Here is a 26,919-nt window from a genome sequence, read left to right on the forward strand (position 1 = left end):
TGGGCATCCACCATCGGCAGCGACACTAGTCCAAGCCTCTCTTGCTGGGCATCCACCATCGGCAGCGACACTAGTCCAAGCCTCTCTTGCTGGGCATCCACCATCGGCAGCGACACTAGTCCAAGACTATCTTGCTGGGCATCCACCATCGGCAGCGACACTAGTCCAAGCCTCTCTTGCTGGGCATCCACCATCGGCAGCGACACTAGTCCAAGCCTCTCTTGTTGGGCATCCACCATCGGCAGTGACACTAGTCCAAGCCTCTCTTGCTGGGCATCCACCATCGGCAGTGACACTAGTCCAAGCCTCTCTTGCTGGGCATCCACCATCAACACAATAGCCCCCTGAGAAATCCCACCTGAAACGCGCGTTGGGGCCGTGCGTGCAACACCACAGGACAGATATGGGTAAGCGCAACTACTCATTGTGATGCTCATGCTGCTATTGTCAATGCCCATATGCTTGAACATTGTGACTTTACATGATATATACACGACTTATCATACTTGCACTGACATAGCCACATGAGCCTTTCTGATATCAGCTGCATAGACTTGGTGCACTGTCACTTTATTCAACATATAGGTCTTTTTATTAGTTTCCCCCTAACTACACTGTACCTGTGGTTTTGCACCTGGCTTTTCTTGTTGCACCTGATGCTTTGTCTTAAATAGCTCTGTCATTGATATGGTTTTTTTGATTGTTATGTTTGACTTTTATGTATATAATCATAACACTTTTTTTTGTATTCTTTTGGTGCATTGTTTTACTTCATTTTTGCATGTATACAATCTGGTGGCAGTAATTCCATGGCTATTGCCTTTGGTGGTCCGGTTTTCTGTCCTAAAGAATTATATCCACCATCGGCACTAGTCTGAACCTCTCTTTCTGGGCAACCACCATCGGCAGCGGCACTAGTCCAAGCCTCCCTTGCTGGGCATCCAACACCAGCAGTGGCACTAGTTGGGGCCTCTCTTACTGGACATCCACCATTAGCAGAGGCACTAGTCCAAACCTCTCTTGCTGGGCATCCAACACCAGCTGTGGCACTAGTTGGGGCCTCTCTTACTGGACATCCACCATTAGCAGAGGCACTAGTCCAAACCTCTCTTGCTGGGCATCCAACACCAGCTGTGGCACTAGTTGGGGCCTCTCTTACTGGACATCCACCATTAGCAGAGGCACTAGTCCAAACCTCTCTTGCTGGGCATCCAACACCAGCCGTGGCACTAGTTGGAGCCTCTTTTACTGGACATCCACCATCAGCAGAGGCACTAGTCCAAACCTCTCTTGCTGGGCATCCAACACCAGCCGTGGTACTAGTTGGGGCCTCTCTTATTGGACATCCACCATTAGCAGAGGCACTAGTCCAAACCTCTCTTGCTGGGCATCCAACACCAGCTGTGGCACTAGTTGGAGCCTCTTTTACTGGACATCCACCATCAGCAGAGGCACTAGTCCAAACCTCTCTTGCTGGGCATCCAACACCAGCCGTGGCACTAGTTGGAGCCTCTCTTACTGGGCATCTACCACAAGCAGAGGCACTAGTCCAAGCCTCTCTTGATGGGCATCCAACACCAGCAGTGGCACTAGTTATAGCCTCTCTTGCTGGGCATCCACCATCGGCAGTGCCACTAGTCCAAGCCTCTCTTGCTGGGCATCCACCATCGGCAGCGCCACTAGTCCAGGCCTCTCTTGCTGGGCATCCACCATCGGCAGCGCCACTAGTCCAAGCCTCTCTTGATGGTCATCCAACACCAGCAGTGGCACTAGTTGGAGCCTCTCTCACTGGGCATCTACCACTAGCAGAGGCACTAGTCTAAGGCTCTCTTGCTGAGCATCCAACACCAGCTGTTGCACTAGTTATAGCCTCTCTTGCTGGGCATCCACCATCGGCAGCGCCACTAGTCCAAGCCTCTCTTGCTGGGTATCAAACACCAGCCGTGGAACTAGTTGGAGCCTCTCTTGCTGGGCATCCATCAATCACCAGTGGCACTATTCCGAGCCTCCCTTGCTGGCCATCCAACACAGGTTGCACCAATTGTTTGAGACTCCCGTGCTTGGCATCCAACACCAGCAGTGCCAATTGTCCGAACCTCCCTTGCTAGTCATCCAATACCGGCCACGGGACTAATCAGAGATTCTCGTTACAGCATCTCTCCTATTGCAGCATCATGCAGTATAAGAAGAGCTGCAGATTACCGGAATATCTAAAAATCCGGCATCACTTTTGTCCAGTTGACACTTCATTAATTTTATTCTAATTTTAATAATTCAAAGCATACGGCAGAATATATACACAAGAGTAGCGATGCCGTGCGTGGTCTGCTGGCAGAAACAACATAAATCAGCTGCAGGACATGCAGAGGCTACTATGCAAAAATTGTACGTGAAGATTATTGGAGGAAAAAATTAGGCTACAAAATAATGCCCCCATCAGCGGCAAATCATGGCCATAAGGAGCTGGGACTCACAAGATCCTACAAAACAATAAGTAATTGTTTAAGGGGCTGTCTCATAATACATACCCCTCAAATTGTGGCCCTCAGAGACGTCCAGCTCACAAAACACCTGATTTTTCCAAAAATCGAAAATAGCAGCTGTTCTTCTGAATGTGGCATTTGCCAGTAAAAACCAATGTCATCAGGTCCATGTAAAATGTAAGTAACCCACAAGCTAATAATATAGTATTTAGGGGTGTTGCAATATATAATCAAGCATAATAAATAAGAAATCAAGAACTTGACAGTTACACAACCTCGGCCTCCTACGTAAAGAACTGGTTCATCAACACGAAAGGTTCTCTAACTTTGTGAGCTTTTACCGCCTGCGAGAGAATGATTGCAACAATCAAGATTTATAGAGAAACTAAAGGAAACCGCATAAAAGGAAGCGATGGTGAGATGGAGAAGGTTTCTCGCTCTGCCAGGTTTTAAGACTGAAGAAGGCAATCAGGTGTTTCCTTGTAAAACTTTCCAAGGTCCCCAAAAAAAAAGGGAAAAAAAAAAAAAAAAAATTATTTTAGACATAGATTTAAAAGTGTAACTGTCATCAAGATCCTCCGACAAGAAACTTACAGTCCCATCAGATCCTGATTTTCTTCTCCCGATGGGCAACACTTCGATATCCCCATAAATAGTAAAGCTTCTCGGTCACCAGATTTCACAACACAAGGTAACTACATTACTAAAAACAGTGGTGGGGAACCTCCGGGCCGAGGGCCGTATACCACCCTCGAGGGCCCTTTCTCCGGCCCCCTGGGCAGATTCTCGGGGACAGCAGCGTTTTAAGAGCAGTCGACCCTTGAATTTCTTCTTGCTCTGCGAGCGCACTCCTGAACGCTACAGCACGTAGAATTAAATATTACACCCTGACCAATGCCAGCCTCAAAACATACGTCGTGAGCAGAGTTAGATCGCCGCAGCCCCATGTCTCCAGTGACCTGCACGCCGCAGCCCCATGTCTCCAGTGACCTGCACGCCGCAGCCCCATGTCTCCAGTGACCTGCACGCCGCAGCCCCATGTCTCCAGTGACCTGCACGCCGCAGCCCCATGTCTCCTGTGATCTGCATGCATCAGCCCCATGTACCATGTGACATACGCCCCAGCCCCATGTGATATATATACTTCAGCCCCAGTGTTTCCCATGTTATGTATATAATCAAGCACGAGTACCGTATATCCTATGTGATTGTATATACTCCAGATCAGGAGTCTCCAATGTGATGTATACAGCAGTCTCAATGTTGCCTATGTGATGCACACACAGTCTCGGTGTCTCCTATGTGATGCATGTACAGCGGTCTCATTGTCTCTTACGGGATTTATACATAGCGGTCTAAGTGTCTCATTTGCTGTATATGACAGTCTCTGTGTCTCATATGTAATGTGTACAGCTTTCTCTACATCTCCTATGTGATGAGTAAACAGTAGTCTCGGTGACTCCTTTGTGATGTATATACAGCAGTCTCAGTATATACAGCAGTCTCAGTGACTCCTATCATATATATACTGCAGATCTCTCACTGCTTGAGTTGTAGAAACATTCCATGACCAGTGATGAATTTCGCACTGTGAGGGACCGGCAGTATAACACACATCTGTGTTCGGTATGACATACTGCTGCGAGTTCATTACAAAATTTATCACAGAGTCGCTCTAGGCCGCCACAAACCTAGAAAAGTAGTTACAAACAGCAATATCATCCATACCACCTAACATCACAGCTGCACCAAAGAGAAGCCGCTCATCACGTTAGAGGCGAGTTCATTAAATGGTAGACAAAACATAGGGTAATTTTCAAGTTGATAATTTTGTACAGCCCCCAAAAGATGGGTATAAATATCCAAATGGCCATTGGCACCCCTGACTTAAAAGATTACTTAGACCTGATGTGAGTGGTGTACTTACTATGGAATGTTCTGTCAGAATGGCTGTATAATCCTGACATTAAAAGCAGCATTTTATGAGTCCTCATGAGTCGTTGAGTATTCAGTCTTTGCCCACCCAGCCTTACTGACTGCTGCAGATTGTACTGAACAGTGTGAGGTTTCACCAGTGAGGAGGGGCCCTGAGGACATCAGTCAGGCTTTGTGGACAAAGATACAGTCACAGCAAGAAGAAGGAACATTGAGGAGCTGTCAAACTAAGTGGGTGAAAATTCAGAGCAGGAAGACGGGTCACTGATGCTAGGTGGGACACAGTCTGTCATCAAGTTTTTTGCTACCTATTCTGAGAGCAGCATAATGTAGGGTCAGACATCCTGATTCCAGGGATGTATCACTTACTGGGCTTCTTGCTGCAGTTTTTATAGTAAGATCACTAGAAGACTACTAATCATGTTGTCAGATAGTCCAACCCCGCCCCCAGCATGGATACATACAGAAAAGCAGCCAATCAGTGGTGTGGGCAGGGTTATACAGAGCTCAGCATTAGAGAACTGCTAGATCTGCGGCAGAGAAAACAAGATTTAATCAAAACTACAGCACCCAGTAAAGTAAGTGATACATCGTTGGAATCGGGGTCTCTGCCCCTACATCATGCTGCTCTCAGATGGGGTTGCAAAGCCTTCTGACAGATTCTGTGTAATGTGTTTTACATTCGGCATGGTTTCGGCTGTATCCGACCCCATACCAGGCATGACGTTATAGAGAGACAAGACGACCCTTTACGCCCCTTTATGATGGGGTACAGGAAATTTGGGCAATTTGTCAGGATTCTGGGCTTCCTCTGGCGTGGCGGGTCAGTACTCCGCATAACGCTGTAGCGCTGCACATTTACTGACAATAACATCTCTATAAAGCAAGCTGGGAAGGGCGCAGCACTATGCCATCGCCGGGACGTCTGACATGCACAGGGCTGCATACATATTCTCACGTTATGCGAAGCTGTCGCTCCTGCTTTCCCCATTTTCCTCCTGACGCAGGTGTGAACTCATTTACATGAACACTTTTCTATTTCAGTTGGATGTGACAGATTCTGACACCTATCGGAATGAAGCAGCGATCATTACATGGAGGAGTGACAGAAAGCAAAGAACAGACCTGTGACTACTTCACCACCTGCCGAGCGTACGCTGCAGCCATACCGGTGACCGCCAAACAGAGAAGAAGGCCGGGCAACACACCGGAGACCCGAGGATCGCCAGCTTGACCTTTCAAGTCAGTAAGGACTTTCCAGGGGCGTAGAAGGACAAGTAAAGCAAGTGCTCGCAACACCATCCTAGCCTTCCCATCTGACAGACACAGCAGAGCCCGGGGGGGGACACAGCAGAGCCCGGGGGGGGACACAGCAGAGCCCGGGGGGGGACACAGCAGCCCCAGAGCCCGGGGGGGGACACAGCAGCCCCAGAGCCCGGGGGGGGACACAGCAGCCCCAGAGCCCGGGGGGGGACACAGCAGCCCCAGAGCCCGGGGGGGGACACAGCAGCCCCAGAGCCCGGGGGGGGGACACAGCAGCCCCAGAGCCCGGGGGGGGGACACAGCAGCCCCAGAGCCCGGGGGGGGGACACAGCAGCCCCAGAGCCCGGGGGGGGGACACAGCAGCCCCAGAGCCCGGGGGGGGGGACACAGCAGCCCCAGAGCCCGGGGGGGGGACACAGCAGCCCCAGAGCCCGGGGGGGGACACAGCAGCCCCAGAGCCCGGGGGGGGACACAGCAGCCCCAGAGCCCGGGGGGGGACACAGCAGCCCCAGAGCCCGGGGGGGGACACAGCAGCCCCAGAGCCCGGGGGGGGACACAGCAGCCCCAGAGCCCGGGGGGGGACACAGCAGCCCCAGAGCCCGGGGGGGGACACAGCAGCCCCAGAGCCCGGGGGGGGACACAGCAGCCCCAGAGCCCGGGGGGGGACACACAGGTACCGGGGGGGGGTGGAACCGTATGATGAATTAAAAAAACAACAAAACACGAATGGAATATTCAGGAAAGCAGCCGGAATGAGGCAACATTCTTTTGAGAGAATCTGTCAGCAGCTTTTTGCTATGTAATATGAGAGCAGCATGATGAAGGCTGAGACCCTGATTCCAGCGGTGTCAGTTTGCTGCACTTTCAATACAATCAGTGTTTTATGGGCAGGAGATTATCCCATGGGTAAGCCAGTCCATATAATTGATATAAACCAGCCCCCACCACTGATTGGCAGCTTTCTGGCTGTGTACACGGAAACTGCCAATCACTGGTGTGGGCGGGGTTGTACAGAGATCAGCATTCTGAGCACTGCCAGATCTGCAGCAGAGCAATCAGGGATTGTATCAAAGCTGGCTGGTATATGATACATCGCTGGAATCAGGGTCTCAGCCCCTACATCATGCTGCTTTCAGATTCCAGTCTGACTGTCGAAATTTAGCTTTTTTTTTTCCCCTTCTTTTGTCGCCATGTGACCTATAAATAAATTGGAGTCAGCTCCTGCTTTATCTGCAGACACGCTGTCCTCGTATCAGAGGCCGTTAGATAACGGCTCGCGCAGGGTTACGGTGTTGGGTAATTGGTGAAGGAGTCACCCTGAGTTGCAGTGAGCGTGCTGATGGTTAATGGATGAGAGAAGCAGCCCGGGGTCCGGGGCGTCGCGGCATCGAGCGCTTTAAATGCCCAAACAAAGCTTGGCAAGTCAACAAGTGGCTGCGTGACATCTGAAGCGATCACGGCGAGAACTTTGATTCCATTAGTGAAGCGAGGCGCGCTTCCTTGGCACCTCGATGAATGATTCACGCCGCGCCTCGACAGGCTAGAAGGAAGGATGGGGGGACGGGACGGCTTTACCTTTATTCTGCTGAATCACACACGAAACCCTGAACTGGCGGATCACCAAGAGCCACGTAAACTGCAGACCGACAGGGTCAATAACACAGCCAGCCGTGGCACGCTGCCACGTGGTAATCCACACCAAACACCAAGAAAGACGCAGATTGGACGCCCGCATGACACCGTCGGCATTTACAGTGGGGAAAAAAAGTATTTAGTCAGTCAGCAATAGTGCAAGTTCCACCACTTAAAAAGATGAGAGGCGTCTGTAATTAACATCATAGGTAGACCTCAACTATGGGAGACAAACTGAGAAAAAAAAATCCAGAAAATCACATTGTCTGTTTTTTTTTTCATTTTATTTGCATATTATGGTGGAAAATAAGTATTTGGTCAGAAACAAAATTTCATCTCAATACTTTGTGATATATCCTTTGTTGGCAATGACAGAGGCCAAACGTTTTCTGTAAGTCTTCACAAGGTTGCCACACACTGTTGTTGGTATGTTGGCCCATTCCTCCATGCAGATCTCCTCTAGAGCAGTGATGTTTTTGGCTTTTCGCTTGGCAACACGGACTTTCAAATCCCTCCAAAGGTTTTCTATAGGGTTGAGATCTGGAGACTGGCTAGGCCACTCCAGGACCTTGAAATGCTTCTTACGAAGCCACTCCTTCGTTGCCCTGGCGGTGTGCTTTGGATCATTGTCATGTTGAAAGACTCAGCCACGTTTCATCTTCAATGCCCTTGCTGATGGAAGGAGGTTTGCACTCAAAATCTCACGATACATGGCCCCATTCATTCTTTCATGTACCCGGATCAGTCGTCCTGGCCCCTTTGCAGAGAAACAGCCCCAAAGCATGATGTTTCCACCACCATGCTTTACAGTAGGTATGGTGTTTGATGGATGCAACTCAGTATTCTTTTTCCTCCAAACACGACAAGATGTGTTTCTACCAAACAGTTCCAGTTTGGTTTCATCAGACCATAGGACATTCTCCCAAAACTCCTCTGGATCATCCAAATGCTCTCTAGCAAACTTCAGACGGGCCCGGACATGTACAGGCTTAAGCAGTGGGACTCGTCTGGCACTGCAGGATCTGAGTCCATGGTGGCATAGTGTGTTACTTATGGTAGGCCTTGTTACATTGGTCCCAGCTCTCTGCAGTTCATTCACTAGGTCCCCCCGCGTGGTTCTGGGATTGTTGCTCACCGTTCTTGTGATCATTCTGACCCCACGGGGTGGGATTTTGCGTGGAGCACCAGATCGAGGGAGATTATCAGTGGTCTTGTATGTCTTCCATTTTCTAATTATTGCTCCCACAGTTGATTTCTTCACTCCAAGCTGGTTGGCTATTGCAGATTCAGTCTTCCCAGCCTGGTGCAGGGCTACAATTTTGTTTCTGGTGTCCTTTGACAGCTCTTTGGTCTTCACCATAGTGGAGTTTGGAGTCAGACTGTTTGAGGGTGTGCACAGGTGTCTTTTTATACTGATAACAAGTTTAAACAGGTGCCATTACTACAGGTAATGAGTGGAGGAAAGAGGAGACTCTTAAAGAAGAAGTTACAGGTCTGTGAGAGCCAGAAATCTTGATTGCTTGTTTCTGACCAAATACTTATCTTCCACCATAATATGCAAATAAAATGGAAAAAAAAAAACAGACAATGTGATTTTCTGTATTTTTTTTTCTCAGTTTATCTCCCATAGTTAAGGTCTATCTATGATGTAAATTACAGATGCCTCTCATCTTTTTAAGTGGTGGAACTTGCACTATTGCTGACTGACTAAATACTTTTTTTCCCCACTGTATTTACTCCTGCGGCATGCAAAGAGCTGCTGCAGAACATCTTTAGTCATGCTCATTTCTAGAGATGACTGTTAATATGGGAAAAAAAAATTAAGACTAAAAACGGAAGAAAATTGGCTCGAAAACACGAATATAGAAAAAAAATATCAAAAACGGATGTCTGAATGAGGGCTTAGACTGATGACCACAGAAAACGACTGAATTCTGCAGTCTCAATCAAGGAGCTACTGCCTTTAACGGCATTGGTCATGTGTGACCACTAAATCCCAGAGATGTAGGAATATTTTTATTTATTTATGATATATAAATGACCAATAATTGATTTGTGGGTTTTTTTTATGTCCTAAAGTTTAATCATTAAAGGCACTTTCCAACTTTAACTGCCTTCAGTCACCACCAGGGGGAGCTTCTTGCATACAGAGTTACAATGGCATTCAATGTATAAACAGTATGCAGCAAGCTCCCTCTAGTGGTGGCAGATGGAATTCCCATGCAATAATGATGGAATTTTTTTTTCCGTAATAATGCATACACCAGCAAAAAAAAGAAAAAAGGGAATCATCTCACACTGGGAAAAGGTCTATTCGTATGAATTTGCTAATATCCTACAGTCCAACCTAAACCCGTATTTTATTCTATGAATGTTGAACAGCGCAGCAGGAAACACACAAGTGACCTCTGTACATTCCCACTAATTGCTCCATTCCCACACACACCTGCTACGTCATTGGGAATAAAATTGATTTGTCAATCATGTCACCTCTTAATAGGCCTGTACCTGCTAATAAAACAGGGGCTGAACATCGCTCCCTAAAGAGCAGAGGAGCGGTCACCTTGCACAGGGTGTAGAAGGGAGGAAACAGCAAATCTAGAAAAGAGAAGTGTAGTGCAAGGACTGGATAGAGAGGGGTTTACTAGTAGTACTCGAAAACCCGCTCCTTTTATATTAACCCCTTAATAACTGGACAATATTTTTGTTTTTTTATCACTAGATCATAGTTTAACGTATTGTTAGTTTCTTTCCACTGTAACTGGGGCATCAATAGGAACCCAAGTTACAGGGGAATACACTGCCCCCTTCACTGGCAGAATGAATCTCTGGCTTCTAGGAGCCAACAGTTCGCTAGGCTGGCAGGCAACCACCATTGATCGTGTGATCGCCGGGTTCTACTAAAGCATCTGCAAGGCGGAGGCTTCTGTTCACTGCCTGGAGCGCATAGGCACCAAGTAGCCAGCAGAAATAAACCGCTTTTGTCTCCCCCCCCCCCCCCCACACCCAGGGCGCCTGGCTATATCTCTGATCTGCTCCTCTTATACTGCAGGAGTAGGAGCTTTAATACAAGATTTTTAGAAAATGAATGTAGTTTTTTTTTTTTTCACACAACAATCTATATATATATTTTTCAGACTTGTCTCTGGGGCCATGTTAGACTCTTACTTCTTGTTCTGTACAGAAGTCTTTTCAGTAATCTCATTATCAGCAAAGTCAATATTGCAATGATCAGTAACACCTCTAAACACAACTAATAACACGAGATCCACCAATCACGATAGCTGATATCACAGCTCACCCCTTCCTCCTCCCTTTACTACAAACTATCGGGTCTGAATCTGAATCAGTCTGCTAATTTCTTAAAGGGTTACTCCATTCTTCATAGATAGATAAAGTCGGACAGCGCTTGGAAAAACAAGCACTTTTGCAATTTTCTACTTCTTAAAATTTGCAACCATTCTTTAGATTCTAATGCTATTCTCCGAGTCGTTGCCTAGGCCGACCACTGCTGCCGTCGTGCTTGTAAAAGCACTGCGCTGAAGATGACGGGGGATTAGGCAGTGACAGCGCTCTCCAGCTTCAAAAACAAAACAGTGCTTACAAGCTCAATAGTAAAGCACTTGTAAGCACTGCACATGTTCTGCTCTCTAGCACCGGTGGTCGGTCTCCATGGCCACTGGCTGTAAACAAAAGCATTAATATCTCAAGAACGACTGAAAATTTTCATACGCGGTAAATTGCAAAATTGCTTGTATTAACAAGTACTATCCAACCGTATCAAGTTATGTAAACGGGAATCGCCCCTTTAAATTGTATTGCTGATTATTTAGACTTTATATCGCATCGTTATACTACAGGACTGTGCTGCTATATGATCATGGTACGTACTCGAGCACTTTATGGCGGTATTGTTAGGCATTACCACACAACAGATTATTTTTGCGGTGCATGTAGCGGCAATACGTGACATTCTTACATACCCAACTGAACGGCGGTTCACAAAGTAACCTGTTATTTAGGCGCAGCAATAGCCTAGCCAGAATGCGATTTTTTTTTTAATCATGCCTCTTCAATTTTGCAAGGAAGAAGTAAATATTCCCCATTCCTACGGAGAGCATCAAAACTTGCTGCAGTTCCCCAATCCAAAAGGTTTAGGAGGACCCCATGATCCCTCCTCAGGAATACATCAGATTTTTATTTTTTTATTTTTGGCAGACTTCAATATAACAAGGAGCCATCGCTGCCCGAGATATTTATGGCACCGCAGTGACTCGGACATTTCATCAAGTGCGTTCAGCTGCTCCAGCCAAATGCATATTGATTACAGCAGACGCTGAAGAGAGGCGAGCGTGGAGGTAAAAGGTGAGCGACGCCGGCAGTCACCGCGAGCATGGCGCTTGTGCACTACGCTCTGAAGGGCCCACGAAGCCATGACGAAGCCGGAGCAACAGATCGTTTTTATCTCGCGGGTGAGAGCACGAAAAGGTGCAATAATAATAATCTTTATTTTTATATAGAGCCAACATATTCCGCAGCGCTTTACAGTATACACTATGCACACATTATCATCACTGTCCCCGGTGGGGCTCACAATCTAAATTCCCTATCAGTATGTGTCTGGAATGTGGGAGGAAACCAACACAAACACGGGGAGAACATACAAACTCCTTGCAGATGGTGTCCTTGGTGGGATTCGAACCCAGGACTCCAGCGCTGCAAGGCTGCAGTGCTATCCACTGAGCCACCGTGCTGCCCGTATCGCAATCTTCCTGTATCACATTTTATGCCAAATTTCACAAGTTGCTCTTATTTACCCTCAAAACGATTAGACTACACCCCTCCTGACACCCGAACTCACTGCTAGGATCGCATTCATGGTCGGCACGTCTGTTCTGCACAACCCCTTTAAATTTCTGCCACGACTCTAGGACTATTTTATTTTTATTTTTTTACAGTGGGCCTAAAAACTAACTGGCAGAGATTGGTGCAGGGCACAACAGGCAGGTAGTCACTATGCTCTGCCGGGAGAGATCGGTGCAGGGCACAACAGGCAGGTAGTCACCATGCTCTGCCGGCAGAGATCTGCACCGGGCACAACAGGCAGGCAGTCGCTATGCTCTGCCAGCAGAGATCTGCACCGGGCACAACAGGCAGGCAGTCGCCATGCTCTGCCGGCAGAGATCGGTGCAGGGCACAACAGGCAGGTAGTCGCCATGCTCTGCCAGCAGAGATCTGCACCGGCGACAACAGGCAGGCAGTCGCTATGCTCTGCCGGCAGAGATCGGTGCAGGGCACAAAAGGCAGGTAGTCACCATGCTCTGCCGGCAGAGATCTGCACCGGGCACAACAGGCAGGCAGTCGCTATGCTCTGCCGGCAGAGATCTGCACCGGGGACAACAGGCAGGCAGTCGCTATGCTCTGCCGGCAGAGATCGGTGCAGGGCACAACAGGCAGGTAGTCGCCATGCTCTGCCAGCAGAGATCTGCACCGGGGACAACAGGCAGGCAGTCGCCATGCTCTGCCGGCAGAGATCGGTGCAGGGCACAACAGGCAGGCAGTCGCTATGCTCTGCCGGCAGAGATCTGCACCGGGGACAACAGGCAGGCAGTCGCTATGCTCTGCCGGCAGAGATCGGTGCAGGGCACAACAGGCAGGTAGTCACCATGCTCTGCCGGCAGAGATCTGCACCGGGCACAACAGGCAAGCAGTCGCTATGCTCTGCCGGCAGAGATCTGCACCGGGGACAACAGGCAGGCAGTCGCTATGCTCTGCCGGCAGAGATCGGTGCAGGGCACAACAGGCAGGTAGTCGCCATGCTCTGCCAGCAGAGATCTGCACCGGGGACAACAGGCAGGCAGTCGCTATGCTCTGCCGGCAGAGATCGGTGCAGGGCACAACAGGCAGGAAGTCGCCATGCTCTGCCAGCAGAGATCTGCACCGGGCATAACAGGCAGGTAGTCGCCAGGCTCTGCCAGCAGAGATCTGCACCGGGCACAACAGGAAGGTAGTCGCCATGGTCTGCCAGCAGAGATCGGTGCAGGGCACAACAGGGAGGTAGTCACTATTCTCTGCCGGAAGAGATCGGTGCAGGGCACAACAGGAAGGTAGTCGCTATGTTCTGCCGGCAGAGATCAGTGCCAGACACAACAGAAAGGTAGATGGCCACTACCTGCTTGTAAGTCCTTCGGCCCATAGTGAAATAATGTAATAGTCCTGGGTAATCCCTTTAAGTCTCTCCCTTTCTCAAACGTTCATACAAAAAACATTTACTCATCAGTCGAATGACAAACTTCTAAGAGGGCTGGGGGCAGGGAACTGACAACTGCCATGTGCGCATTTCTGACTTAGAAGGAGAGGTCTTTTTTTTTTTCAAACTGACCCGGTCTTTAGTCTAACAAGACTTAAAAGGGTTGTCCACTGTGGGCTAATGAGTCCAGCGAGGTAGAGAGAAAAAAAACGAAACAAGGTACAACACACCTCCCGGACTGGCCGAATCCTAGGCATTCAGCGCTGTATCCCAAGGGAGAGGTGTTGGGTTAACGCTGCATCTAGTCTGCAGCTGCTGATCAGCTGCAGCTCTCAGGCGATGCCCTGCTGAGTGGAAAAGTAGTGCTGGTCCAAGATTTTTTGCTCCCCCTCCCTGGACCCATTAATAAAAGGGACAAACCCTTTAATATAATACTGCCCCCTACAGTCAAGATTATAAAAGTACACAGATAAAAGGATGTTCTTTATTCCAGGAATAGTAAATCTAATAATAAATGACGGATACATGTAGGAAGATCACACTAGTGGGGTCCTTTCAAAGCTTGTGATCACAGAATAAATGGGTTTTAATCTTCTTTCCCATAGGTTTTGCATCTCATCTATCATTTCAATTGCATTTCCCTTGCTGGTCTAAAGGTTTGCCCCAGCAAAATATTGTCTATATACCCTTATAGGACACGTGAAAGTCAAAGAGGGAAGCGGAGAGCCTGTAAGGTCAAGTAAAAAGCAGCTGCTGCTCTGAAGGACTCATAATACATCATTTGAATGAGAGTCATGTAATACCATATTTCACCAGCAGTGGCCACTGCAGGAAAAATGTACGGTTATCTAAAGATTTCCTGTGCTAATCAGTCGATCGTTAAAGGGTCTTCATTTATAATAAAAGTGTTATCCAGTGGATATAAGCGAAGTAATCTTAAATTACCATAATAGAAAGTAATCACACACAGCCAACTCTTCACGTTCTCTCACAGAATTGAGCAAATAGATTTGCGGGGGAAGACGAGCCGGGGGAAGACGAGCCGGGGGAAGACGAGCCGGGGGAAGACGAGCCGGGGGAAGACGAGCCGGGGGAAGACGAGCCTCTTGTGACAGTAGACTACCAACCAGGCTCCTACGAATCTTTGACTCAACTCTACCTTCTGAAAGATTATTGAGGTTCCAGTTGGAAAGAAGACTGATGGGAAGTTCCATTAAAATTGCTGTCTTAAAGGGTTTGATTAAAAGGGCCAGGTTTCGGGAAAGATTTTGGCCTGTGATGTGATTAAGAACCGTAAAAAGTTATCATGAGCAACTTAATCGAGCACCTCTGGTCCAGAGTCTACTCTGGCCCTTCATGGCAGCCAGTCTTCAGCATCCGCAGCCCGGCATCTTGGGTGCCTCCGACACGTATAAGGCTGCACAATGCCATGATGTTATGGCACAACGCACATCATGATGTTGTAAGGAAGGTGCTTAGGAAGCAAAGTTGACGATGCCGGAGTAAAGACCGGCTGCCGCGGAGGACCAGACTGGGCCAGGACAGCGCATATCCAATTGCTCATCTTTAGTTCTCATGTGTCTGCGAGTTCAGACTTCCGTGGATTGTACAGACCGGTTGACGCTCTGGACATGGGCGACGTATTGCGTATTTTTTGCGCAGCAATGTCATGACGCAACAGGGGAGTATACAAGTGGTAAAAGATGGTTGCAAAAGATTAATCAGTGATTGAGTAGAAATGACTCCGGCCCTTGGCATGCAGGACGCAGTATATATGGGGCAAGGTACGGGAATGGCCATAAAGAGCATTATGATCTCTCAACAGCGCTGACTTCAATACAACAGGAACGCTATAATTTCCCGTAAAGATTATGATTGATGCCAGCGTCACCGAACCAGCCACACATTCCTGACCTGCTAACTATCATCTCTAGACTTATTATCATTGTCTTATAGCAACCACCCAAAAACACGTTCTACAGAATACCATATCCGTGCCATCCGCTCCAAAGCCAGCGATAATTATACGACTCGCTAAACATCGGAGAAGAAAGTGGAGCAGATAGTAAAAATTAAAAAAAAAAAATCAATACTATGAACAACCGGAAACAGTTATTCACAAGGACCTTATAAAAGGACAAGGGTCCAATCATTACTTGTGCAGGAAGGGGGTTCAGGCCGCTAAACAGGAAAGGATTCTTTACGGTTACAGCATCAGGCAAGAGGTAGTAATGGAGGAGACCAGATCAGAAAATATAGGAGGGCTGGAAATGGCATTCTGGACTGGAAATAATCTAGCAATAGAGAATATGTAACTGGTGGAGAAAGGATGGACCGATGTAACATTAGTTACGGGACCAATTTTTTCCCATAGGCAAGAATGCTTCTTTTAAATGTGAAAAGAAGACAACCACGGCAAGCTAACTCCCCATGAGAAAAAAAATAGAAAAAAAAAAAAAGAAGGATGGGGCATGTTGAACTCCAACATGCCTAATCCTCCTTTATTGCTGTCAGGGAAGAGTTGGGCAGCCCCATACTCATCTGATCCTTGGTCAATCTCACCAAAACCATCAAGATAGACAAATATATGTGTTATTCTATATTCCATGGCAAATGACAGATGGTCTTTAATCAGTTCTTGAAATCCTGATGGTCCAGCATCTTCCTGAATTTGGAGGCAGCCAGAACTGAATTTTTTTGGGTCAGAAAATTGGGACGTTGACTCTATATGCAGAATTTTGGCTTTCTTTAGAGCTAGGGATATCAGAAGCCATTATCCTGTATGTCCGCGCACCATCACATCGCAACGTTCAGGTCAGTCAGTGATCAGACGCTCCGTATTTGACCCGTCTGTACCGAAAAGAGATCTCCAAATCTAGTAGTAAGGAGGAAGGAGCAGCTGCGCGTTGTTATACATCATACCCATGAGTCAGCACGTGTAACTATTAATACACATACGCTCCTATAAGTCAGAAACAGCGCGCCTTGGGCGAGGCGAGAACCTGCTGGAAATAGGATGACAATGGGTTTTATGATAACCCTTAACTGTCTCATGTTCTGTGCATCACAAGCAGCAACAAGCATGGTGGAGGCAGCTGGACTTTATTCTGTCCTGCTGTGAGAGGGGAAAAAAGAGCACCTAAACCTGTCCAATAGGCTTACAGATTTCATTGACCCAGTGATTAAAAACAGATCTGGATCTTGAGACCCCCATAGATTGCTCAAAGCCCACCTCTAAAAAAGTGCCACCCAGAAGAGAGCACTCTGCCCCTAGTCAAGCATGCATGCTATCCCTGGCTTAGTGTCTTCATTTACTTACATGGGGAGTGTTGTGGGCATGCTCTGTGAGAGGTGAGCTGTGACCATCGCCTATTGTGAATGGTGGGCATGCTCTGCGAGAGGTGAGCTGTGACCATCGCCTATTGTGAATGGTGGGCATGCTCTGTGACAGGTGAGCTGTGACCATCGCCTATTGTGAATGGTGGGCATGCTCTGTGACAGGTGAGCTGTGACCATCGCCTATTGTGAATGGTGGGCATGCTCTGTGACAGGTGAGCTGTGACCATCGCCTATTGTGAATGGTGGGCATGCTCTGTGACAGGTGAGCTGTGACCATCGCCTATTGTGAATGGTGGGCATGCTCTGCGAGAGGTGAGCTGTGACCATCGCCTATTGTGAATGGTGGGCATGCTCTGTGACAGGTGAGCTGTGACCATCGCCTATTGTGAATGGTGGGCATGCTCTGTGACAGGTGAGCTGTGACCATCGCCTATTGTGAATGGTGGGCATGCTCTGCGACAGGTGAGCTGTGACCATCGCCTATTGTGAATGGTGGGCATGCTCTGTGACAGGTGAGCTGTGACCATCGCCTATTGTGAATGGTGGGCATGCTCTGTGACAGGTGAGCTGTGACCATCGCCTATTGTGAAGGGTGGGCATGCTCTGTGACAGGTGAGCTGTGACCATCGCCTATTGTGAATGGTGGGCATGCTCTGCGACAGGTGAGCTGTGACCATCGCCTATTGTGAATGGTGGGCATGCTCTGCGAGAGGTGAGCTGTGACCATCGCCTATTGTGAATGGTGGGCATGCTCTGCGAGATGTGAGCTGTGACCATCACCTATTGTGAATGGTGGGCATGCTCTGCGAGATGTGAGCTGTGACCATCGCCTATTGTGAATGGTGGGCATGCTCTGTGAGAGGCGATCTGTGACCATCGCCTATTGTGAATGGTGGGCATGCTCTGTGAGAGGCGATCTGTGACCATCGCCTATTGTGAATGGTGGGCATGCTCTGTGAGAGGCGATCTGTGACCATTGCCTATTGTGAATGGTGGGCATGCTCTATGAGAGGAGATCTGTGACTATCGCCTATTGTGAATGGTGGGCATGCTCTGTGAGAGATGAGCTGTGACCATCGCCTATTGTGAATGGTGGGCATGCTCTGTGAGAGGAGATCTGTGACCATCGCCTATTGTGAATGGTGGGCATGCTCTGTGAGAGGAGATCTGTGACTATCGCCTATTGTGAATGGTGGATTATGCGTCTCTACATGTGTTATTGGTCATTGTTATCCTCTGATGATCATGAGACTGCTGAGAAGTGACCTCTACCAAAAAGGAAGTGTCAGTCTACTTATAAGGCTCAGAGTGACAACTATAATAATAAATTCTATTTCTATAGCGCCGACATATTCCGCAGCACTTTACATTTCAGAGGGGATTTGTACAGACAATAGACATTACAGCATAACAATAATCACAGATTATAACAAATACCAAGAGGAATGAGGGCCCTGCTCGCAAGCTTACAGTCTATGAGGAAAGAGGTAGACACGAAAGGTGGGTGGTAACAGTTGCCCTGATTGTATGGACCAGCCATAATGTTACGTGTGTAACAGTACAAACACAGAGGGCTGATAGATGCATAAAGCATGTGGGAACATGATGCGGGAAACCTGGTTATGGTAAAACCTTTGGCTGTGCCACACAGGGATAGATTAGATTAGGTTAATGTGTTGAGGCGATAGGCCAGTCTAAATAAATGTGTTTTCAGGGCACGCTTAAAATTGTGGGGATTGGGGACTAATCGTATTGACCTGGGAAGTGCATTCCAAAGAATTGGCACAGCACGTGTAAAGTCTTGGAGACGGGAGTGGGAGGTTCTGATTTCTGAGGATGCTAACCTCAGGTCATCAGCAGAACGGAGGGTGAGGGTAGGGTGGTAGACTGAAGCAAGGGAGGAGATGCAGGGTGGTGCTGAGCCATGGAGGGCTTTGTGGGTGAGGGTAATAAGTTTATACTGAATTCTGGAGTGGATGGGTAGCCAGTGTAATGACTGGCACAACTGCAAGTTTTCAGGGGTTTTTTTTTTACTTTATACAGAAATTCTGAATATTGATCTAAAGATAGAATCATTTTAAAAATATTGTAAAAGAACATGACACCTGGCAGATCAAGCGCGCGTCGTGGCAGGGGTGTGGGGTCATATAGTCATCGGCAGTGCTCAAACCCCTTTAAATAACAAAAAAATTTTTAAAAAAAATGGATTCTATCATCAAGTCATTTTCGGATAACGCCTTAATTTTATATGCCCTAAACGGGAATTCTCCTCAGCTCCCCCCATTATTTACTAACCACCCAAGAATGCAGGGGCGCACGCTCACAGGTTGGTTTAAGGAACTGCCTGGACTTTCAGCGCTCGCTTACGAGCCGCTCAGTAATAGCTGGCGCACGTCTGTATCATGCCTTACAATCTCTATAGTTTAGCTAATGATTCATTAAAATGCAAGTCTGGCCGAATTGACATCTTTTTCAGCAGACTCAGCAAAATTAAAACCTACGAAGGATTCGCTCGCTTAATTTTAACTGTTTTGCAGACGATTTTGTTGTGCGGCGACAGTAGTTTTCGCCGCCCACCATTATTCACAGCCCACTGTGAGGCAGATTTGGAAATCATCAATAGGACTATACTTATAGTTTCAGCCCCCTAAAATTAAAGAGGTATTCCCATTTCATAAAAGTGATGGCAGGTCTGTAGGTCATACCAGCACATTATGATCAGTGTGAGCTGCGACCAATCCTGAGAAGTGAGTGCCACCAGGGAAAACATAGAAAAGGCAAAGTGGCGCATCAGCCATACCCCACCAATCACAATTTTTTAAAGCACCCCCCCCCCCAATACCCTCCGCCCCCACAATCTGCCCTTACCAGCAGAGCAAGTAGACAGCAAGCAGAGTCAAAACACCGCAGCGCCGCACACTGTAGTGGTCGTTCTTCGGTACTGCACCTCATCTCTTATTGAAGTAAAGAGGATCTAAACTACGGTAACTGAGAATGACCACAACAACAGTCCGGCATTAATGGCCTATCCTGAGGATGCCGCATCAATATCTAACTCCTGGACGCCCCTTTAGAGCAGATCTGTCACCAGATTCCACAATAGAAACTACATACATTATTGAAAAAAATAAAAACCTATTAGACCAGATGGTGATTTTGTACTTACTGTGAAAATCTGTAACAGAATTACTACAAAATACATTTATGAAAGTTTAAACTCAAGCTCTGTCATTCTAGGCTTATAGAGAAATCCATGAACCAGGGCACAAGACGTCCTCCTTTTGGTAACGTTATTTGTACAGAAAAATCACTATGTTTCGGCCGCACAGGGCCTTTCATCGGGCCATAAAAAATATATATAAAAATAAGACAGAGGTGCATTTTTTATGGCTTGATGAAGGCCATGTGAGGCCGAAACGTTGTGATTTTTCTGGACCAATGCAGTCACCAAAAGGAGGGTGTCTGGTGCCCTGGATTTCTTTGTATTGCTATGACCATGTGGAGGGTTGCACTGAGCTGGGGCACGGGACACATCTATTCTAGCCTTACTGACAGCTCCTTGGCAGTTGGAGCTTTTTTTAGTCGTATGTCCATGAGAGTGGTCTATGGCCGTGGCGTGGTTGTGGGAGAACCGCTTCTTACTTGTCGGCATCCCAGTGTGGCCTATCGAGAAGTCATCGTTGCAGCAAAATGCACATGAGATATCAGAAGAATCAGAGCCAGGGATGGCGGCAGGTAAGGGAACAGTCCACCTGGAATAAGATGTGTGAATCAACTCTACTCCTCAGGGTTCCCCCCTTCCTGCTGCTGCATCTCTTCCCACCGAGCCAGATTAACATCTCCTCAGTGTCCCTCCTCCCTGCTGAGATCTCAAGCTGCGGCTGTCAGACTGAACACACTTAGACCCATGAGCTGTCTCGCTCTGTAGCTGAACTCCTAAAAAAAAAATAAAAATCTCATTTTAATATCGGGATTACACAGACATTCTGAAATGGAATTTCAGAGCAAGTACACCAGCATCATCAGGTCTACGCATTCTATTTAATAAAAAAAGTCTGAAAACACAAGAATGTCAAGCTAAGATTGATAAATTGGGCTATTAAAATGCCCAGCACTTCGCCGCCGGAGGTGTGCAGAACCTTGGGCTTGTGTAATGCAGTCCCCTAGTATCATACTTACACTGAGGATACTTTACAGGAATGAGCTCAGAGCTGCGCAGCATGGGTGACCGGGCAGAGAAGATCTCAGACTCCTTGGCACGGAAGGCAATGATCTCACAGCGAATAGCAGGTCACTGCAGTATAATGCACTGGCGGAGCGTAATAACACCTGATCTACATAAGTGGCATAGTCAAGCTTCTGGGCACAGGTAATCATTGCGCTGGAGGACGGCAGGGAGGGGGCGACTGCGGCTGAACGTGACAAGTCCGGGATTATATGTGCCCTAGATTTCACCAGGCGCCCTCCAGAGAGTAACGTCCCCAAGTAGCCGGCATCTAAATATAACTACTATATCCATCATCTGCCGGTCACAGGAGGTCGGAAAAGCTTTATTCAAGTCCCGTCACCCAAATATAACCATGCTCCGGGAGGAAGCAATGCATAAAAAAATTAAAGAAAATATGTATAAAAAAAAAAAAAATATTTTGATCCACTTTACGCACCACAGTCATCTATTCAAATCAAGGCATCCATATATAAAAAAAAAAACAAAACAAAAAAAAACGCTCAGATCAGCGTGTCGTCTGAATGAGGTTGGACTGGCAATCCTCGGACTGGTCGGCGGCCAGTCCGAGCATCGCTGTGCGATCATCATCCCTTTATACGGGAGTCTGACTGTGGCCTAAAACTAATTTTACAAACCCATCAAACCTCCTGTTCCAGGCTGTCTTCTCTCCCTTCTCTCAGGGTTAGAGATAATAGGAGAAGAAAAGTATCTAAAAATCGCAAAGAGGGCAGAGAAAACAATCCTATAGGTACGGAGGAAAGTGCTTGAAGAGGAAACCCGTGCAGGATAGAAGCTGTGCCCATTCATGAGCCAATGAAGACAGCAGAGGTCTGAGACACACACAGCTCACATCCAGCCTATATTACTGAGAGACACTCCCACGAGAGAAAGATCTGAAACTTAGATCAGGGCACGAGCTGAAAATAAAGAATAAAAACTGCAAGCTAAAAAATTAGTGCAACTTTATTGACAAAATGTAACAGTTTATGAGTTAAAGGAGTGGGGGGTCCTCAGTTAAGGGTACACATCTCCTACAGTCTAACCTCTCTGGACAGACAAGACCTGTCCTTCATTGTACAGACACCCGATTATTCTGAATGGACACTTGATTTTCCCTGCGGGGGGTGCTGCATAGAACTTAAACACTTACTGCTGTCTGGTTTCCCCATAGATTACAGCTGATCGTTGGGACGGGGAGGTCACTAAAGGGGAAGGCTATGAGATCTGTAGAAAGAGAACCCTTTAATAATAGAGCTGCACAGGGCTCAGAGACTCGTCACCTATCACCTTGTTTCTGCTGGCTATGCCGGAGAGGCTTTAGGTTATAGCAGAGCAGATAACATGGTCTCAGATTACGCTATGCGTGTGTCTATTGGGAGGGGGAGGAAGAGATCGCTGAACAAGCCGAAAATACAGGTGAGGGAAAAAAATAATCAGGAGGAGACTCTGTTGTAAACTCTGCCCAAAATAAACCAGCAGCATCGGGAGATCCATTTATTTCCACAATCTGAAAAAAAAAAAAAAAAATTACGATGCAACTTGCTAAGGTTTTTGCACCAAAAAAGCAAGAAAACCGCTGATACCGGCGTTTTTTTTTTGCACTTAGCAATGACTTTCCGCGGGCGAATAAAACGCTGTCATAAGGGAAAGGCTGCAGTTTGGATCACTGGAGCGCACGGTTACCTCCATCCCCCGGCCAGCTTCAGAGCAGGGCTTACAAGCGAAACAGCAGCGGTGGTCGGTCTCCAAGGCAACAAGCACTAAGCAAAACTACTATTATCGAAAGAAAGAAAGAATCTTTCATGATGATAAAGGAAAATGACCCTCGGCTCCAGATCTGCTGCGAGCGTGAACCAAGCAGCATTTTATGGTGATCCGACTGAACAGAATCCCAGGTGTGGAGAAGATGGAGAATGTAATGTCTGCACCTTCTCCATTGTGTGAGAAAAAAACGTGAGTTGGCACGACACTGCTCCACAGAATAAGAGCGCAGCGAGTGCGATCCGAAGAGACAGCCGACACTCGTGTAAGTTATACGCTGGCTCGTCACCACTGAGACAACGCTAAAGATGTGCGTCCCACCGCGAGGCGGAGAGCGGGGCCAGCACACACCACGACAACCAAGAGGAAGTGACCACTGCACGGCTCTGTCTGTATCAGTAATGTATGTACACAGTGACTGCACCAGCAGAATAGTGAGTGCAGCTCTGGGGTATAATACAGGATGTAACTCAGGATCAGTAATGTATGTACACAGTGACTGCACCAGCAGAATAGTGAGTGCAGCTCTGGAGGAGTGTAATACAGGAGGTAACTCAGGATCAGTAATGTAATGTATGTACACAGTGAATGCACCAGCAGAATAGTGAGTGCAGCTCTGGGGTATAATACAGGATGTAACTCAGGATCAGTAATGTATGTACACAGTGACTGCACCAGCAGAATAGTGAGTGCAGCTCTGGAGTATAATACAGGATGTAGCTCAGGATCAGTAATGTATGTACACAGTGACTGCACCAGCAGAATAGTGAGTGCAGCTCTGGGGTATAATACAGGATGTAACTCAGGATCAGTAATGTATGTACACAGTGACTGCACCAGCAGAATAGTGAGTGCAGCTCTGGGGTATAATACAGGATGTAACTCAGGATCAGTAATGTAATGTATGTACACAGTGACTGCACCAGCAGAATAGTGAGTGCAGCTCTGGAGGAGTGTAATACAGGAGGTAACTCAGGATCAGTAATGTAATGTATGTACACAGTGAATGCACCAGCAGAATAGTGAGTGCAGCTCTGGGGTATAATACAGGATGTAACTCAGGATCAGTAATGTAATGTATGTACACAGTGACAGCACCAGCAGAATAGTGAGTGCAGCTCTGGGGTATAATACAGGATGTAACTCAGGATCAGTAATGTATGTACACAGTGACTGCACCAGCAGAATAGTGAGTGCAGCTCTGGAGTATAATACAGGATGTAACTCAGGATCAGTAATGTAATGTACACAGTGACTGCACCAGCAGAATAGTGAGTGCAGCTCTGGAGTATAATACAGGATGTAACTCAGGATCAGTAATGTAATGTATGTACACAGTGACTGCAGCAGCAGAATAGTGAGTGCAGCTCTGGAGTATAATACAGGATGTAACTCAGGATCAGTAACGTATGTACACAGTGACTGCACCAGCAGAATAGTGAGTGCAGCTCTGGGGTATAATACAGGATGTAACTCAGGATCAGTAATGTAATGTATGTACACAGTGACAGCACCAGCAGAATAGTGAGTGCAGCTCTGAGGTATAATACAGGATGTAACTCAGGATCAGTAATGTATGTACACAGTGACTGCACCAGCAGAATAGTGAGTGCAGCTCTGGAGTATAATACAGGATGTAACTCAGGATCAGTAATGTAATGTATGTACACAGTGACTGCACCAGCAGAATAGTGAGTGCAGCTCTGGGGTATAATACAGGATGTAACTCAGGATCAGTAATGTATGTACACAGTGACTGCACCAGAATAGTGAGTGCAGCTCTGGAGTATAATACAGGATGTAACTCAGGATCAGTAATGTAATGTATGTACACAGTGACTGCACCAGCAGAATAGGGAGTGCAGCTCTGGGGTATAATACAGGATGTAACTCAGGATCAGTAATGTATGTACACAGTGACTGCACCAGCAGAATAGTGAGTGCAGCTCTGGAGTATAATACAGGATGTAACTCAGGATCAGTAATGTAATGTATGTACAGTGACTGCACTGGCAGAATAGTGAGTGCAGCTCTGGAGTATAATACAGGATGTAACTCAGGATCAGTAATGTAATGTACACAGTGACTGCACCAGCAGAATAGTGAGTGCAGCTCTGGAGTATAATACAGGATGTAACTCAGGATCAGTAATGTAATATATGTACACAGTGACTGCACCAGCAGAATAGTGAGTGCAGCTCTGGAGTATAATACAGATGTAACTCAGGATCATTAATGTAATGTATGTACACAGTGACTGCAGCAGCAGAATAGTGAGTGCAGCTCCGGGGCACAGCACAGGTATTCCGCCATCCTCCCTGTGCACGCTGCTGCTGCTGCTGCTTGTTCTCTATGACACAGGAGATGAATAATCTTCCCGGCACCACCTGACGGGGCCCCCAGGGGCCAGTCCTGCCGGCGGCGGCTCCGCACCTACCTTGGGTTTGTACAGCCACTTTCTGAACCTGTTCATCATTCCTCCGAGGCTGCGCGGCTGCTGGATGTCACTGATCCCCCGGGGATTGTCCCCTTCTCCTGCCGGCTTGTCCTCGTGCTCCTGTGAGTATCCGGATGTCAGTCTCCCCAGTCCCTGGAGCAGAGCCGCGGCCGGCTGTGCGCGGTATACCGAGCAGCACTGAGGGCTCCGCCGACAACCCCAATACAGTCACCATCCCAAGCGAGCAGCGCCACTCTGACACGTCCGCGCATGCGCGCCGGCTAGCTCAAGCCAAAGCACCTAGCATCGCTCCGCCCCAAGCCGCGTCCCAGCAACCAATCAGCATTAGGAGGCGGAGACATACTTCAGCCCAGTGCGGTTTTCTTGGTCGCCATTTTTGAACCGGGCAAACGTTACGTTTCACGCCTAAACTAGAAACAGTAGCGTTTTGTCACGTGATGAAAACAAAAAATGTAAACTGTTATGGATAAAAAAATTTCTGACTGAAGTACAAAAAAATACATTATGACCGAACTGCACCCAGAGTTGTTCTATTCACATAGTGAGACAGTGAGGAAACGCTGAAGTGTTTTGCCCGATTCAAATATGGCCGCCGTGGACGCGAGGGCGGAGACTAACAGGCCCCTCCCACCTGCTGAATCCATATGTATGCACACACGGCCCCCATGAGATGCTCACATTCACAACTGGGACATGGAGTTGTTTCCCATAAGATGACGTGCGCTGGAGCTGGAAATAGAAGTCATTATCATCTGTGTGTACGAGAAAGGAAGGCGCCATCCTCGGTGACAGCGCCACGTGCTCCGCGTGTCATTGTGCCGTCACGATACCGAGCATACGTGTCCTTCCCGGCACGCCGTCACCTGCGCATGAGCGAAAATGCCAGACAAAATTATTTATATATACAGGACTGTGCAAAAGTTTTAGGCAAGTGGAGAAAATTCTACAAAGTATAAATAGAAGGGTTAATTGTTTAATTTTATCACTTAATAAAACGCAAAGTAAAGAGAGTATTCTGAGTCGTCAATATCTGGTGACCGCCATTTGCCTCCATCGCTTCTTCTTGGTATTTGTCCCTTTCACACAGTTTTGGAAGGATCTCGGAAGGAGGTTGCCCCAAACATCTTGGAGAACTGACCCCAGATCTTCTGTGTGCGAGGCATGTGTAAATCCTAATCCCAGACAGAGTGGATGATGTGAGATCAGGGCTCCGCGGGGGCCGGATCATCACCTCCGGGACTCCTTTGTCCTTCTTTACACTAGTGGTAGTTGTTAATGACATTGGCTGGATGTTTGGGGTCGTTGTCCTGCTGCAGAGTAATATTTGGAGCTGATCAGACGCCTCCATGATGAATAAGCATCTGTCTGCCTGTATTTCCCAGCACTGAGCACCTCCAATCAATGGGCAACGTTGAGAGCTGTAAACAGAGTGGTCGGTCGAAGAAACTTAGATCAAAGCTTTGGAAATGTGCAACTCAAAATTTAGGGATTTTGGCGCAACTCGTCAAATTCATGATGTGCTGCGGCATTCTTTATGCCAGCAGAGACTGGAGTAGAATTTGTGGAGCGG

The 26,919-nt window shown here is 47.5% G+C and overlaps 1 protein-coding gene across 4 annotated transcripts in view; it reads right to left on the reverse strand.

Annotated features, from left to right (window-relative positions):
* The window catches only part of ZFYVE28 (zinc finger FYVE-type containing 28), a 159,602-nt gene extending 133,994 nt beyond the window's left edge, over window positions 1–25,608 (reverse strand). For all 4 annotated transcript variants that reach the window (XM_073574457.1, XM_073574456.1, XM_073574455.1 and 1 more), the window contains exon 1: window positions 25,329–25,608. In XM_073574457.1, the coding sequence (XP_073430558.1) occupies window positions 25,329–25,367 (39 nt within the window). In that variant the 5' untranslated portion in view covers window positions 25,368–25,608. The remainder of the gene's footprint in view (window positions 1–25,328) is intronic.
* Between the last annotated feature and the right edge of the window lie 1,311 nt (window positions 25,609–26,919).

This window comes from Dendrobates tinctorius, unplaced genomic scaffold (genome assembly GCF_039654945.1).
Source record: "Dendrobates tinctorius isolate UK_male_01 unplaced genomic scaffold, ASM3965494v1 ptg000039l, whole genome shotgun sequence".
Classification (NCBI taxonomy): Eukaryota; Metazoa; Chordata; class Amphibia; order Anura; family Dendrobatidae; genus Dendrobates; species Dendrobates tinctorius.